This window comes from Austrofundulus limnaeus, unplaced genomic scaffold (genome assembly GCF_001266775.1).
Source record: "Austrofundulus limnaeus strain Quisiro unplaced genomic scaffold, Austrofundulus_limnaeus-1.0 Scaffold1280, whole genome shotgun sequence".
Lineage (NCBI taxonomy): Eukaryota > Metazoa > Chordata > Actinopteri > Cyprinodontiformes > Rivulidae > Austrofundulus > Austrofundulus limnaeus.
In genome coordinates, this window is record NW_013953682.1 from 24,499 (window position 1) to 41,924 (window position 17,426).

General features: G+C 39.5%; 2 protein-coding genes across 2 annotated transcripts in view; both read right to left on the reverse strand.

Annotated features, from left to right (window-relative positions):
* The window catches only part of LOC106534836 (poly(U)-binding-splicing factor PUF60), a 9,053-nt gene extending 2,579 nt beyond the window's left edge, over window positions 1-6,474 (reverse strand). The window contains exons 1-10 of the mRNA XM_014031604.1: window positions 6,398-6,474; window positions 5,518-5,613; window positions 5,340-5,429; window positions 4,813-4,863; window positions 3,588-3,749; window positions 3,353-3,510; window positions 2,389-2,396; window positions 1,979-2,191; window positions 1,701-1,891; window positions 1,065-1,179 (exon numbers count right to left, since the gene is read on the reverse strand). Coding sequence (XP_013887058.1) covers window positions 1,065-1,179; window positions 1,701-1,891; window positions 1,979-2,191; window positions 2,389-2,396; window positions 3,353-3,510; window positions 3,588-3,749; window positions 4,813-4,863; window positions 5,340-5,429; window positions 5,518-5,613; window positions 6,398-6,418 — 1,105 coding nt within the window. The 5' untranslated portion in view covers window positions 6,419-6,474. The remainder of the gene's footprint in view (window positions 1-1,064; window positions 1,180-1,700; window positions 1,892-1,978; window positions 2,192-2,388; window positions 2,397-3,352; window positions 3,511-3,587; window positions 3,750-4,812; window positions 4,864-5,339; window positions 5,430-5,517; window positions 5,614-6,397) is intronic.
* A 1,180-nt stretch (window positions 6,475-7,654) lies between these two features.
* On the reverse strand, window positions 7,655-17,015 carry LOC106534838 (nuclear receptor-binding protein 2; the record flags this gene model as incomplete). The annotated part of the gene is given in 17 exon segments (XM_014031606.1): window positions 7,655-9,873; window positions 10,011-10,066; window positions 11,811-11,874; window positions 12,033-12,086; window positions 12,206-12,341; window positions 12,424-12,474; window positions 12,563-12,665; window positions 12,897-13,029; window positions 13,166-13,261; window positions 13,345-13,400; window positions 15,247-15,333; window positions 15,430-15,453; window positions 15,612-15,706; window positions 15,788-15,828; window positions 16,105-16,194; window positions 16,291-16,392; window positions 16,898-17,015. Coding segments are annotated over 17 exon segments (1,393 nt in total), but the record flags the coding sequence as incomplete, so codon positions are not given.
* Between the last annotated feature and the right edge of the window lie 411 nt (window positions 17,016-17,426).

Sequence of the window (17,426 nt, forward strand, 5' to 3'; positions counted from 1 at the left end):
TTATAGATTATTATTATTATTATATTATTATTTACCGTTATTTAATCAGGCAAGTCCCACTGAGATCTCAGATCTCTTTTTCAAAGGAGGCCTGGGCCTGAAGGCAGCTTATTGTACATGTTTTTGGGAGTGGGGGAAACTGGAGTACCCGGAGAAAACCCACGCAAGCACGAGGAGAACATGAAAACTCTGCACATGAAAGACCCCAAGTCCGAACCGGGGATCAAACCCAGGACCTTCTTGCTGTGAGGCGTTGGTGCTAACCACTGAGCCATCGTGCCGAAAGTCAATTGTGTGAATAGAGAACATCAATTCCCAAAAAAACATTTAAGGACAAGTGTAATTTTTTGGCTGTTTTCACAAACTTTCCAGGGTCTTGAAATAATTTTTTCCACATTCGCAAACTTTCAAGGACCCGTGGGAACCCTGGTTTAAAGATAAATCCAAACAATAYGGCATGCCGACTACATAAACAGGACAACAAATGAAGAGGTGGTCATGCACAAATAGGGTGAAACTACACATTTGTATAAAAGCGTACTTTCTGTAATTTCTCTACCTAATTTGCTGTTTAGAGGTAAAATTTTCTCCTGATTGGACTTCAGGTAGTTTAGTGCACATAAAGTTATTCTGCCACCATGCTGAAGACTCAACCTGTTCATTTGACAGCCTTATAGTAGCCTAATGTTCTTAAAGGCAGAAATCAACATTACATTTACACATCAGTATTGCTCTCACAACGGATGCCACAGCAGCCACCAGGGGCTGAAGAGAAGCATGCAACATGAGCTATAACCCCTAAAAGGTCATGTTGGGCAGTTTCTAGTTGAAGAGTGGACAACTAGATCCAAAATGGAGTAATCTTTGTTATTTAATTTTATAACCAGTTACAGTACCCAAGTTCTACCAAAACAAAATAAAGTATATCTACAGAAGTAACAATTACTGAAATTTAAAGTTGTCTGTAAATGCAGCACGAGATTTGTAATAATCGGTTGTACAAGATGGACAAGAGAATTATAACAATTTATCAAAACCCTTTCTAATGGAACTCCCTCACATACCTGTGATTACACCTGGTGCCTGGGCAGCCATGACGGCCTGCGGTAATCCCATCTGCTGACTGAGAAGTTGTGGCGCAGCCAACGCCCCTAAGACTGACGCACCAGCTACAGCCTCCTTAAGAGAGGGGGGGGCCGAAGACATTAGGCAAGGGAAACACACAGAACACAGCACAAAGCAACACAGTCAACAATCACAGCAAAGAGTGAACTCAACCTCCAAATCCAGGTGACAAAAGGTATTAGATTACATATTAGCAAGTTAATATGTAGCTGGGATAAAATATTCAATAAAATAAAGAAATCACTGACTTCACAGTAAAACAAAATAACCAAATTGTTCATAGAAAATTACAGTGATTATATTTCCAGTGCATTGTATATTATGCAAAAAATGTGTTCAGTATTTTAAACATATTTAAATGAATTTAAAAAGTCTTATTTCTAAAGACTTGATAAACTAACACTGTCTTAGCAACTACTGATTTATGTAACCTTTAATGAATTGGCCATATCTCAGTTGCATTAGTATATATATAAAAAAAAAGAAAAACTACGTTCATGTCATGTAATTAACTCTATCTGGGCCATATTTACCTGGAGGGCCACTAAATCCCTTTGGAAGGGATTCATACTTGCCTGGGCCGTTATCTTAGCGGTAGCTGCCGCCGCAGCCACAGCTGCTGCTGGTGGCAGCCCACCTGGGGTTGTGGGGGTCAGTAAAGGCATTGGTGGAGTCACTGCTTTGCCAACTCTTAAATATTGACCCCCCAGGTCAAAGAGGTTCATTGAGGACACAGCATCCAGAGCTGACTGAGGCTTTTCGTACTCTGTTGAGGAATAAAACAACAGTAAATAGAAGAGAATTAGCAACACGTGAACACGAAAGAGTGACACCCCCCCCACTCAAAGCTCACCAATGAAGCCAAAGCCTCTGTGTCGCCCAGATGTGGGGTCTCTGGCTAACGTGCAAGACTTGATCCTGCCGAAGGCCTCAAACACACTCTTGATGTCGTCGTCCGACAGGTCAGGGTGGACCGACGCCACGTAGATCCGGTTATAGGCGCGCGCCTCCTCTGCCAGCTGGTCGATGATGGGTTGCGCCTGACCGATGTTACTTGGCCGCCCAACTTATAGTACAGATTAAAGCAGCGGGGCTTCTGAATGGCGGGGTCGGCAAAGGAGTAACGCAAAACGCACTAAGCTCTGACCACCAGCGGACGTCAACTTTCAGCAGCCACCAGGTTCTGTCAAAGCCACTCAATTCTATTATCCAACTCTGCCAGCTGAAGAGCTGGAGTGAAAACTACTACAGTATTTTTCCTACCAACAATACTTGAACACAACCAGCTCATAGTTTAGCAATGTGTCCCATTTACAAAAATAAAGAATAACAAATTTGCTTAAAAACAAATTTGCAACCGTAACAAAGTGGCACTCACTGAACTGGTGGCAAACTCAAAGTGATATCTGCTCAACTTAAGCTAACGTCATACTGTCTATCTCTCTCTCTTGTTCGCGGAATAAAAACTGTCCCTGTTTTAAGACGAGCACCTAAGTGGGAATGAGATCTGTACTACAGGTGAGGCGGGCAAGTAACACCACCCAGGCGCAGTCCATCATCAGCACATCGTGGGAACAGAGTGATTTCACGCACCGCTGCTGGGCATCTCGCTGGAAATCGTCACTTACACAACACGCACGCAAACACACACACACACACACACACACGCACAAACAACTTATACAGTAAACACACACCCAAACATACATAAATCACAAACCTGGAAACACACACAGAAACAGACACCAAACAGGAAGATAAATTAATTTGATGTAGAAATATACTTAAAAATAAACTACTGCAAAAAAAACAAAAAATAAAAAATAAAAAATAAAAACAAAAAGGTGATTTTTGAGGCTTACTAAGACAAGTGTTCCTCTGCAATGTTCATATCAAAATTCAAATTTTCTTTTACAGCATTTATCTGTCTGCACCAGAGCCCAAGAAAAACAAACCATCACCTTTTTGAGTTTGTAATTTAATGGCAGGGTTCAAGTCTTCAACAGTTATTCTGTAAAAAGAAGTTCTCATTTGAAATAAGAAAGAAAAAGCTGATTTAGTGCCGGGTTAACTTCTGACCCACAGTGTATGCAAACTTGGGTCAATCGTCTGAACTGAGAGAAAACATTTTTAAAGGTATTGCTTGAAAAATTACATTTTAGAAGTTCTGTTATATCTTGAAACTAGAACAGTTTTTGCACATCATTTTCCTATCATACAGTATAACTAACTATCTTTGAAGACTGTGATAAAATACTTCCAACGCTTAAAAAAAGGGAAAGAAAATCTCACCTTAATGTTTCGTCCTCCCAACATGACGGAGTTCATCTGTTCCAGAGCCAGCTGAGCAGCTTCCGGCACGTCGTACTCCACAAAGGCAAAGCCCTGCAGTCAAAACATCCAAACGTAACAAAACATCTGGCCTCCCATAAGTCCTAAATGACGTTTAAAACGACACTGACCTTGTGCTTCATTGTAACCGAGTCCCATGACATGTCAATGCTCTTGATTGGGCCGAAGGGGGCGAAGGCCTGTCTGATGGTGTCCTCGCCAAGCTCATAGTAGATGGAGCCCACATACACCCGACACATGATCGCCAGGGCACGTTGCCGCTGAGCTGCCACCTGTGGGAAAACGACACATATTAAGCATTAAAAAGTAAAATAAAAGAAGCTAATCACTCACACACAAACACATTTTTAAAAAAAAATCTGCATTTTCAATTGGGCTTGCTTTCCAAAAATGTTAAAAGCCAATTCCAGATTTGGGAAGTCTGGACAGGTGATTGGGGCAGTAAAAAGGTACTTTAATTAACAGGCATATTGTGTACTAACATGTGAGTGCTTTTTAACACTGATGTGATTAACTTATGGCCTACATTCTGTTACTAATGAACAGAAATAAGGAGTAAAACACACCTAAATCATTGGCATGCACAGCCCTCACAAATGTTTGGCTTCAGTAACTGACCTGTGATCCAGGGATGCAAGTAAGGTAACAAAAGTAACCATGGCGTTCAAACGAAATCCATACAAAGTCTTGACGAAAGMATTCAAACTTTCTTCTCAAGTTTACGTTGAGGGATGATTTAATCAGCAAAAGTTGGTGTGTTTTAGTGATGCCTTTAGACTTAACGCCGCTTCTCCTCAATTCAATGGATTATCCACTATTAATTAAGGWTTTCTAATCTACAACATGACGAGATGACTTGTTCGTTCACCGGAGGGAAAAAATTTAAAATAAAAAAATAAGAAAAACTAGACTGAGATGGCACAAAAGATCCCTGTCATAGAAGTTCTCTCATTTTGGTCCATAAATAGATTGCTATCCCTCTTTTGTCCCATGCCAAAAGCTGTTTTTAAAGCAAGGAAATGCATATTTTCCAAGGAGACGTGCCTTTTCTTCTTTTTATAGGCTTCTGTAAATAAAAGCTTATTTGCCTGCCTGATTAATAAGTAATAAAGCAAATAATCCCATATTTTAAAAACCCTAATCAATGCTTCTATGAATTCTTTATCTCAAACCCTACGCAGGTGGTTGCAAAGCCATGTTTCTTTGTAAAATATGCACTTTTTATTTAGATTTAAAAAGGCAGGGATCGTTGCCAATGCAACCAGTAAAAGAAGGGTAACAGTCCTTTTCCCATTGGAAATGCGCACAAGAAAAAAAATTTAATGATCTATTGACCGATTGTAAAGGTGAGAGAGGATCTCCAAAGCCCATTGTCACTGCTGCCATCTGAAAGACAGTAAAGATGGAAAAAGTGCTGAAAAGTAGGTTAAATACCCCTTAGCTTTGCTTTTTCAAGAAAGGTTAGAATATTCAAACCCTCCCTCAATACAGCAAACATTCTGAGGATTTACCTCTCATCACTAGTTTACAAATCAAACCAAACAACAATTAAGAAAACCATGTCCCCTTTAAAAATGCTAAGCATTCAACATGAGAACCAAAGCCTTCAGGATGATCATCTCCATCTGAAAGAAAGCAGAGGCACATGGTCTACACATGTGTTCTTGTTTACAGCATGCGGGGGGAAAGGGAGCAAGACTTCCAAGTGATCTAACGCAATACCGACTCGTGATATTAGAGATACCACAGTTACGAATGCATGAAAAGGTTGAAAGAAAATCTGTCTAGAATCAAGGCTCACAGGTCATACGCCGCATTACAAMGTTTCTTTGTCGGGGAACTAAATGTTGCCCACATCTCACCTGTAGGTTGGTGAGCTGCTGCTGCTGATGGGCTATGGTCTGCTTCACCAACACACTCTTAATGCTTTGTTCCATGGCATACTTCTTTGCCTAAGAAAAGGAGAAGTAATTTGAACACCTCGTAGAAGCAAAGGATGACCGAAGACSTTTGCASAAAAGACCAGATGGCGGATCTTACCCTCTGAAGTGCCTCCTGCTGCTCTGGGGTAAGAGGCGGTAGGCCAAGCTTGGAGCCTGTGCCCTGTCCATTCTCCATCGTCAGAGTTTCACCTCCCTGCATTCAAGATATAGATAAATATTAATAATTAAACATAAATTATGTATATGCCCTGTACCACCATAACTAATATCAGAAGGGGAACAAATTCTCCTAAAGCTCATAATAAATTAATATCAGTAAGATTTTAAAGATGGAGCCGGGTGTGACCCAGGTGGTCTTGGATGAACTCTTTACTTACGCGACACTAATCGTTTGGTCCACCAGACTGAGAAAGGAAAACCCCCAAGGGGAAGAGCGCCGATGGGGAAGCTTTAACAATTCAAGTCTTTCTAAGGAAAAATAACAATAAAAAAATAATCCATTCAGACTAAAACTGAAAGAAAGTCAGCTTAATAGTCAAGTTGCATTAAACTTAGCTCAGCTTTTGGATAACATATATTCATCACGGTGATGCGCACAAAAACGACGTGCATCCAAACACACGTTTAGCATGCTTACGGTAATACTTGGTTTTTAAAATAAAATGACTTATATGCTGTCATGTAAACACACCCCGAAGTTACATCCATACAACTTCAACTAGAAAATCGTCATAAAAAGCGTAAAAAGGTTAGCATGGCCTAATTTCTATTCATCTCTCAGGAAGCCTCCGAAGCTAGCAGACATTAGCTCACGTCGGGCATTCGTTATGGCGCGTAAGACAAACCGTGCTTTCCCCAGCTTATTTACAAACTATTCGGTACAGTTATAATGCGCAAGGCATTGGGTGTTAATTTACGCAACAAACAACGACCATAAAAGATTGTTCATGTATCTTTTAATCGCCAAGAGTATTTACCGCAGTCTTCGTAACCGCCATGAAGCACACCTTCCATAAAGGCCCCACACTGACCTACGCTCGCGAGACTTCCTGTCTTTCAAAGGAAGATCTCGCGATAACACAGAACCTCGCGGTGAAYGGAGCTTGCTGGAAATGCGCCTCTCCGTCACCAGTGGCGCCTCCAGGGTTTTTTATTTTTAATGGGGTGGCCGTGTGGGGGCCACATAAAAATAAAAATAAAACTGTGGCGGCACACCAAAAACTAGAACAGAATTTCAGGAGATTTGTTATGTTGTAGTCATGTATAGGTGATATGACATGACAAATACAGCAATTATTATTAATGTTATATTTTAAGTAATGTTTTTGTTTTGTGAAAATTTGATGTCACAGACGCTTCAAGTTATTTTTTGTTTTAAATAAAACATTTATATATTTAACTCCTAATTTCTAAAAAAAAGGAAAAAAGAAAAAAATAATAAATTGTTTGTTTTTACGTCTTTAAAAGTTCTACTAATCATAAACAGGGAAAATTAAAAACGCACTCAACAGGATAAAACTGTCAGGGTGAGGGGGCATCAAATTTTTTAAGAGATGGCCATTTGAAAACAATACTGTGGGCTATATCTTGCTTATTGTAACAAATTAWCAAGCCACAGACTTGTGTGTTTTCCTCTGCCACTTTAATTTTGACTTCAGCTGCTTATTAAAACTCAATGTTCTAAAACCTTCCATATTTGACAGAGTGGTTCAAATGTTTGACTAAATATTAGGGCTGCACGGTATCAGGAAAGCCTCTTATGTGCGATAACAGTATTGCGATGGCAGTTTGACTTGCTATAAATGAACAAATAAATATGTAGTGTTGATGTCTTTCTGTTCTGGGTTTGGGGCAAAAACAACAAAAAACTAATCATTCCAATATGAATTTTTAAAAACTATGAAGARATTTATCCAGTTGATTGGTGAAATACTTCAAGCTTACATGACAAAATGCATAAAGGCAAACTTTTGAGACAACCATTTATTGCAGTTTATGCAGTTTTTTGCTATATGCACATTGCACAGGCTGTTATCGTGAGGACAGTAAATTTTTTGACAAATTGCACAGCCCTAATAAATATGACAATGCTCCCTAGCAAACTAATTTAGTACTTTTTATTTTTACAAAATATACTTAAGTATACTCTGGTGTTTCTGATTAGAAACCATAAAATAATCAACATCAAATCAAATTTTTATAACTTACTCAGTCTTTATCATTTCAGACAAGAATCAACATGTCAAATCTTGTTTATTTTTTGTTTTTTAATCACAGATGCTACAATATTTAACAAAGGTTTAACATCCAAAAGCAAATGTCATTCAACAGATTCACAAGGACGGGAAAAAAGTCATCAAAAATAAAAAGACTGATATGCATGTACAGCCTAAAACATTCATTTTGTTTGTCAGTTCCTGTCCGGAGCTCAGCTGTGATGGAGAGAAGAAAAAAAAAAGCAAAATGCAAAGTTCTGAATGGTTGCAGGTTATTATTAAGACATGCAGTTTATTAGAGCACAGAGCTGCAGCGGTGCTGCATTGTATTGTATTAAAGTAAACCAGTTTAATAAATATATACACCACAATCCTGCTGTCTGAGAGCATCCCCGTCTGTACAGACACACTGACGAGCAGACTTGAAGAAGAGTATAATCCAGTACTTAAAGCAATGACTGTACAGCAGCATTACTGGTAAGAAACTGCAGCCTTACACATCCAGAAAACAAAYGGAGCTCAGTTAGCCTAACGAAAACATGAAGACATGTCACTTGCTAAAGATGGGTCAAAAACTTCATGTTTCTTTTTTTTAAGTGTTGTTTTTTTGTCAAGGCAAAAATCCACCCAAATTTTTAGAGTTTTTAGGCAGAACATGTAGTGTAAATGAATATTTTGTTGCGTCTGCAGTGCAATCACTTCCAAATTTCACATTATTCAGAATAAAAGCACAACAGTTAGGAAAACCTGCTTAAAACGAAAGTTTTTAAATCTGCTATTAAAGGACTTTACTTGTGCTGTCCCAATGAAAATATCTACTAACATTGTTTATTGTAAAATACTAGTTAAAGCAGAAAACTGAATTTGACCATTTTTAAAGATTTGGGTAGATTTGCCTTTCAAGTATCCACAGATATAGTATTTACAAATTAGACGTATTAAAATATTTGCAAAATTTATSAACAACTTGGCAATTTTCTATTTTTAAATGTTAAATCTCCTTTCTTWGACACTCTTTTTGTCATTATGCTGGACTCAAACGCTGACGTTTTCTACRTTTTCTTCGACGTCCGACATTCCTACATCGACTAGAAGGAAGTGGAGTAAAGATCCTTTTCACGTTCACACAGGCCACTTTTCTGCACTCAGGATTAAAATATGTGAGCAAATTTGAAAGTTCASAGCAGATTGTCCAGTTAAATTTGAGCCTAATGTTTAATTTCCAYGCTGTGGCGTTTCGTGAGGACTTTTCTCCAAAGCACATTGCCGTATCAGGCACTTTGCAAGTCTTTGGCTTTCAGAGCACGGTCACAGGGAAAACCCTTAAAAGCAAACTATAGGCTAAAAGGGAGACATCATCTCAGAGCTCGTCATTTCAGATGCATTTAAAGTGGCATGCTGAGCTGAGATGCAGCCGTTAACCCAGGAGTGCAAGTAGRGGAGGGGAGGGCTCACTTTGCTGGACTAAAAGATAACGGAAGTAGTCAAGAGAGCTGTGCAACGCTTCGACTGCTCACAGTTACAAACAGAAAATAAATAACTGAATGAGTTCTAACAATGCATGTAGGACGGAATATTAAATTCCAAAAACGGTAATGAGCTGAAATGCTTGCAAATGAGAGAAGCTTTAGCAAATCACTTTCGTTTACAATTCAGTGTGAATCATTAAAAGTGGGCACTGGAGTGCAAATGAGGCATGGAACAATAAAATGTCCTTCTCAAACACCAGTAAGTCAAACGTTTTCTCTCATCAGTGGCGTTATGGAAAACTGAAGTTTCAGGATATTTTAAGGCGTGGTAGCCCTTTCAGGAAGGGATGTCGTGGATCTCCCTCTGCTCTGTGGGGGTCGCTGGATTCAACCGTGAAGCCTCTGAAAAACCAATCAGAGGTGCCATCCGTTTCCCTCCCGCCGCTGGCTTTCACCTTCCGTTTAACTGGGAAAATATACCGACTTTCAAGTGTCGACATCCGTCTGTTTGTCCCATTTTGTCTCCCCAGCTGGGTCTTCTGCTCCTTGCATTTGCAGCTGTGTGATCCTGGCCCCCCGCCCTCTCTTTTTCTCCACCTGTGTGATCAATGCCCCCCCGCCACCCTCGAGGCCCTTCAGTTTGGGCCAGCCGCCACCGCCGCCGCCGTCACGACCCTKTCCTCACTGCGTGCTCCCTGACGCGAGCGCTTGGACCCGATGTCGGCTGATGGCGTCCTCCAGGAACCCCGCCACCTTCTCACTGTCCTCCTGAACAAACCAAGAAGCACACTTCAGATCTGCTCTAAACATCAAACACACACGGTTCAAATGAAGACATTTATATTGTTAGAGGAAGAGATAAACTAATTAATCAGAAAGGTACAAAGTGAAGGTTTTCCATGTACCTCGTTTATGAAGGCATAGTGAACAAGTTCACTGGCAAGGTCTTTCGGGGAGTCCGCTGAAAGTTTCACATCAAATATTTCAGTTAGAAAAAAAATCATCATCACGTCCACACCTACCCTCATCCCTAAAACAAATCTACAGAGGAAAAAACAATACTCCTAATAGCTGCTCTTTTTTGCTTTATTACAAAAATATTTTATCAATAAAATGTGTTTGTGTCTGACTGGAAAAATGTCTTATTGAGTCTAAGTCACATGTGTCAAACTCAAATGTGGCCCATCACAGATTTTTATGTGGCCCGTGAAAGCTTCAAAGATGTATTAGTGTCTTAAAATAAGCTGCTTTAAAGACAGCATTAACCATAAACTACATCTCCCATAATGCATGTTGATTGGTCTCCCTGACTGCATCCCACCACTAGGTGAAGCTGCACAGAGTTCTAAAGTGAAATTTGTCATGTCAAATCTCCTTTTAGCGGCATTTTTCTGATGTGTGGAAAAGTCCCACTTACAAGTCGTAAATATTAACTGGAATGCCCTTTCAGTGGGAATTCCCTGTCGGAAAGTGGGAGAGTTCAGAATTCAAGATGGCAGATATTTACCACAGCTAAACAGTGAGTGAAACTCTTAAGCCTCTTTCATAAGACAGCTCAGTCCGGACTGATGTGTGTTCTGTCCTCCKMCGAGCATTCAGAAGAAACAGGGAGGCGAGCCCGCCTCTGATGTGCCCCTGAGCAGAGGTAGTATCAGAGCCGGGACCGAGACCGGTAGACCCACTTGTGAAAAAGCAATCCTCGGTTCCGCGCTCAGAAATGATAATGAGCTGATGACATCAATGAGCGACCACAGGATCTAACTAACAAGCAGATTTATTACAGAGGGGATATTGAATGGCASGAAACAGCATCTGTACCTATTTGAGCCACAGGTTTGCTATAATGAGCTGATTTCCTTTCTTCTTTTTTTTTTGCTGATACGACTCAGAGACAGTAGCCGTGTTTCCATCCAATTTTAATTTTAATTTTGAGCAAATTTTTAAAATTTCGCAAAAAGGAAAAAACAAATAAATGCAAATCAGACGTGTTTCCACCAGCTGGCTTGAAGTGAATCAGTTACGTCAGACGCATGCGTGTAGTAAACAGGAAGTAAAAGTCGCAGCTCAAGAAAATGGAGAGAAGTTATCATGAACGTGTTGCTGCAAAGTTGTACTTATTCAGTCATATCGACTAGTTTTGGCGATGTTACATGCTGTCTGGAGACGTAGAGAAAGAAATGCAATTCTCTTCATGTTACAGGAATAAGAACACGCCGACAGCAGGAGGAGGGTTCAGCTGCAGTCGCTCTGGTACCGGTACTGGTTTCAGACAGACAGCGAGAACAGCTGATCAACATGTGAGGATAAAGCCGGGCCGGTCTGTGCAGTGATTTCGCTGATTTGACTTATGAAAAAGGCTTTAGTTTTACTTTTAATAGTATTTCTGTGTTATTTATTTGACATTTAGTCAGTCGTACATGTAGTACTTCTCAGTGTTTTTAAGAGAACATGTAAAAACACTTTTTATGCAGGAAACACCAYGTAGAGCTCAGTTATAGTTTATTAGCTCAGCAGTAGCAATAAGATGAGGAACGTGACGATTCATGCTTAGTTGARGTTAATAACAWCTGGTCCTATGAGGGCCACCATAATGCTCATGTGGCCTGCTGTGAAAATGAGTTCAACATCCCTGGTCTTAGTGATTGGTTGTTTCTGACCTTAGTGTGGAAGATAATGTGTTTTTACCTTCAATATGCAGAACTTACTTGGAAAGATGTCACAGCTCAGCTGCCTGTGAAGTTTGTCATCCATCTTCAGAAACAAAGAGAGCTRGGAAGAAACCAGAAGATCAACATTTAAACTAGGCAGCTTGTCTTTTCCCCTCATAAAGAAACTTCAGGAGACGATACATCACTTCATCTTTTAAGTAGCCCAGACTAAAGTGTTTAAACTAAAATGGACAAAATACCATTAGTACTATGACTCACATGAGTTTTGGTCCCTTCTTCATTTGACTCCAAGTTACAGTGCATCTGAACAACCTACAAACACCAACACGTTGTCAAAGAGTGAAAAATGTGCTTTGTTTCAACCTTTTGTTTGTAACTTTTTTTTTTTGCAGTGTATCGAACAAGATTCTCCAGAAATCTAAAAGTCTAACCTTTCTGGTCTCGGTCTCCTGGGGTTCAGGAGTCGGTGACTTCACAGTCTCAACCTGCTCCTGAGACAAGGACAGGGCTCGAGGGACAGGGTGAGGGCGAGACGAGGCGAAGTTCATCAGCGGGTAAATCCCATTTCTGAGTAAGGAAAAGGACGTCACGCTGAAATCACAGAGTTTCCACAGAGACTGAACAGATCAGAGACTGAAGCTCTACTTACTTGACATCCTCCAGAAACTTGTCCAGCTCTAAAGGAGAAACATGAGAGTACCTAGAGATGAAAACACAAAGGAGAGCGTGTTAAACATCACCTGTCGTGTTACAACCTCAAAAGAGACGATAAAAAAATGTGATTTTACTTGAGCTGAACTCCCAGTCGGTCTTTGTGTTTAATCTCAGCCATGACGGCGCTAGGGTCGAACGACTTGGTTTTCTCTTCCACACAGTTTTCTGGAAGCATGTCTGTGGATAAAACACAAATTTAGAAAAAGAAAAAAATCTAAGAAAGTAAGAAAAAATGTGATTAAATCAAAACACTTGTTGCAAATCTTAAAAAATAAATAGAAAAGGCAGAAAGCAACTGAACATCTAAAATGTGATTTGTTCGTTACGACGAGCTTTAAAAGAGCAGATGGGTGATTTTTTTGTGGCCGTCTTGGCGGCTCAGGCAGCGCGTGGAGGTGAGAAACTCACACTGGTTGTTGATGAGGCAGTGGGCAGCGAGCAGTTTGAGGGAGTGGACTTCGAATAGGACTCTGTGGAACAGGAGGTCGTGAGCTGTRGGGCGGAGCTTGGGGTCGTGACGTAAACACGACTGCGTGAACTCCTGCAGAGCGCGGAGAAAAACAGTRAATGCAACACAACTGGACACGACGAGTCAAGTTTTACAAAAACATTCGCAACATTWCTGGACAAATTCCTGTATTCAGCTCAACGTATTTAGGTCATAAAGCGAGACTCACTCTCATGAGGGGGTCTTCCAGAGATTGACCTGCGTTGACGATGGCCTCTTTAGACACAGCAGTGTCTCCATTGGCCTGGATTTCCAGCACTGCCATCTAGGAGTAAAAATAAAGCTTTGACACACACAAACCCACACACAGACAGATGGAAATCTCTTGAACGTGTTTTGTCTTCTCACCTCCAGAGCGCAGATGCCAAAGGAGAAAATGTCTATGGAGTAATCATCTTCACCGGCTGGAGAGAAAACAGACGACAGAAACATGAGAAAGAAAAAAACTGATTTCACAAACAATGAAATGTGACTACAATCATATCCTCTCTCAGTTTTAAGGTTTATAAAACAGGATTTTTTTGTATAAAATGGAGGCTAATACTACAACACATGATTTATGGCATGATGAGATTATTTAAAGAACCAAACAGTAAAACCAGAATATAAAAAAAAGCACAATTCTTCATGAACAAGCTTAAAGAACCAATTAAAGCAGCAATWATTTACCCACTTATGATTGATTTTATCAGTAATATTTATTATTTAGCTGCCTTTTTTCCAAAGTTGTCTTAGTTTATTGTTTGTGGACATTTTCAGCATTTTAGCCAGGCTAATGTTGACTTTAAAACATGTTTTTTCCCCTATTTTTGAACCATTATGTTGCAGTTTGTGTTCCTTTGTTTAGGATATTTTACAAACCTAAACATGCTATCACAATGTTTTTGTAGAGAAAAAGAGATTTATTCTGTCAGTGCTTTAAAATAAGCTATACTTGTTCAGCTTTTTCCAACTTTCATAAGCAGAATACAGTGTCATTTATTGGTGGACTTTTTTTCTTTTAAGAAAAAAACATCCACCATTAAACAGAGGTGGAGGCCTTCATGTCCAGTTGTCCTCCYCCAACAACGCTGTTATTATAAGTATGACTCAGCCCCCTGTGAGGAAAAGGTGTGAATCGGGGCCCCAACGATAACCAACACAAAGAGGGAAAAAATAAAACAAGGGGACATTGAGCCCCGCYTGCAYTCACTACATACACATAACAAAACACCAAATAACCACAGCATCCAAACCAATAAGTCAGGTGATGGGGCACATGACCCTCTATGAACAATAGAGCTAATCAAGCCTATTGTTAGGCGATGGCCCTCTTTTGCATGTGACTAAATAAATCTAAACAAGCCTATTGTTAGGCGATGGCCCTCTTTTGCATGTGACTAACCTGTTTGTCCACCATGTGGAGGCAGTGTTTATAAGGCTGATCAAAAAGTCTGAAGAAGTCTCTTGGAGGAGAGACGAAACGTTTCACTAAAGAAGAATCCATCTAGAGGATCTACTTTTTTTTTCTTTTTGATTTTTTCTACCTGAATTACTGAGATGCATCAGGACGTCATTTATTGTTCTTTTCAAAAATGTATATTTACCTAACTTTAAGACCTGGTATTAYGAAGGTGAAGCTTATCTTTAGTTTTATTATGTCACGGTTTATAAAACACTAGAATTAAAAGTATAATGATCATATTTAGCAAAGTCTGACTGTAAACAGTCTATTTTCTCTAAAATTAATCCTCACGTTGTTCTAAATGCCTCCTGACTGACTTGCTTACTGTACTTGAGATGATACAAATGTTTTCTGTCTCACTGACTTTTACCACGGCTCCAACAACACTGGCCCCATTAACTGCTTCAATTACCGCTCAAACGTCTCTATTTCCTGACAGCTCTTTAATGAAAGGTTTCATCTGCTCCTGGCTTTAAGCCCCGCCTCATTACGTTTTGCTGCACAAAATATTTGAAATGACAGGTGACAACAGGTGCTTTTTTTCCCCCAGTGCAATCAAAATAAAGTCTGACTAAATGGACTAGAAATGAGCACCATAATCGTGAAATAAACAGAAAATGTTGGAGAGGAAAAACTGTAGCTGCTGTGACTTGGCAACAACGAGCGKCGGAAATGACAAAAATAAACTGACAAAACAAATAACTTGGAAAAACTGAGACAAGTGATGAATTCCTAGACGTTTTTATTGATTTAAACTAATTTAGTACAATAATACAAACAGCAATAACACTAATAAAAACACTCACCTCCATATTCTGGAGCAAAAAAGTGAAGATTYCTCTGCTCATCTCGGTGTTGCCTTCCTTTACTGTGAACACTGGCATCTGGGAACACTGATAGAAACAAACAGGAGACAAAATCTGATAAAATGCACTAAGTGAACAAATATACTCCACAAGAACAATGAAAAACAGTTATATAAATCTTACCATTAACAAATAGCCGATGCCACACTGTGGAAATGAAAAAGGGAACAATTAAGGTGTTTTTTTTTCTGCTTTTTTAACACTGCAATAAAAATATTTTATATAGAATATGTTTTAGCTGTGCACAAATTTAGGAACGAACAAAATTATCTGTAGTATCAGAGGAAGCCCTGCTGGGGGCAGACCTGAGCCAATCTTGATGAGGCCGTTGTGCTGGATGAAGATTGTGTCRCACGTCAGGTTGCCGTGGATTATTGGAGGGTCGCAGGAGTGCAGATAACTGCCAGTAAATAAGAAAACATCTCATTAAGGGTCAAGCTCTAATAAACAGGCACCTCTGGTGTCACAAACCCATCAGTACCTGAGCGCYGACAGAATCTGGGTACACCATCTCTTCCAGGCCTGGAATAAAAATAAAGAATTAGCTTTAGAGAGAAATATCAGGAAGAATGTACAGAAATGTAAYTAGGCTTGTTGTTATGAGTGATTATAGAAAATTAAATCGTTTAAGCAGGCTGACAAACAGGAAGAGAAAATTCCTGGTTAAATAGAAAAGATATACGACTGAGCAGATTGAGCCACCAGGATGTTACATAATCTTTAATCCTGCAGGAAATATGGATCTAAATAACGACAGAACTGCAGTTCCTTCAACCAGACCCGAGTAAAAGTACTCGCCTTCACATTCATGGTCTTGTGATTTTTCTTTGTCTTCTTCAGGAACTGCTTCAGACTGCCTGACGACATGTACTCTGTGATGAAAATAACCTGTCGGCCACAAACGGTGGAAAATAAGAAACTCAGAAGCGTGTGCTTTAAAATAAAACGAGTACAAAACAGGAGGTGAAAGAYTGAAATTCTCACCCGAGCCTGGGTCTCCTTCATGTCCAGCCAGTACTTGTGAAACTTGACTATGTTGGGGTGTTCAACCTGCATCAAGTTCTCAAACATCTCTTTGATTTTCTCCTGCACAACAAACATACAACAGATCAAATTCTCACCTCACAGAAAGCTGATCAGTAAAACATAATAAAAACAATTTTTTTTCTTATGTTCTGTTGATAAATAGTGAATTTTAGCTGAAATAAAATGATGTCTCATTAAGTCACATTATACTTATAGGATGAGGTTAGGTTTTGTGAATTATGATCCTATTAGACATTTTAAAAAGCATTGGCTCATATACCTCCTGGGTAAGCTGCAACCTGGATGCAACTTATGCTCATTAAGATTTGGTTTAAAAAAAGACTAGCATTAAAAAAGTAACGTAAAGCTGTGGGTAGTATGATAAAACCTAAATTCACTTAAAATACAGTTTATAGAAACATCTTTCCAGTACATTTTGTCACAGAATGATTAAACACATTTGGCTGCCTTGAATAAAACCATTAAATGAACAAACTTAAACTAGACTGTCAATGCTAAAGGAACCAACAGGGGGGAAAACTGCTATGCTGCAGCGTTATTTTACCTCCTGAGCTTTGAAGACCTTCTTGTCAGAGAAGAGAACTTCGTTCCACACCACCTCCACACCTTCCTCTGTGTCCATGGCCAGAGAGGCGCTCTCCACACCGGGGACATTCCCTTGGCTMACCTGAAGAGGACACATGTGTAGCAATTAGCATCATGCTAACAACATCTCTGACCACATATCTTACWTTTWCATGCATGTCTTTCTTTATTAAAGYTGTACATTGAAGCCAACATATTATTAAATAAACATATATAAAGATAAAAATATGTTTCTCTTATATCGGGTCATGAGAAARCAGACAGTGAAGCAAAACATATCACTACAGTTTTAYAGCAGCTGTAAAACAAAAATACAAYAAAGCCAGGTTGRCATTTTTATTCTGCAGCTACATCAAATACAAAAACATAAATTGCAATTTTAATACTAAAATACTAAATAATGTGTCCAGTACAGGTGGGTCAGTCCRTGCCAAATCACCCAATGATCTCAACCATCTCAGATTTTGATGAAMATTATTATTTATTTG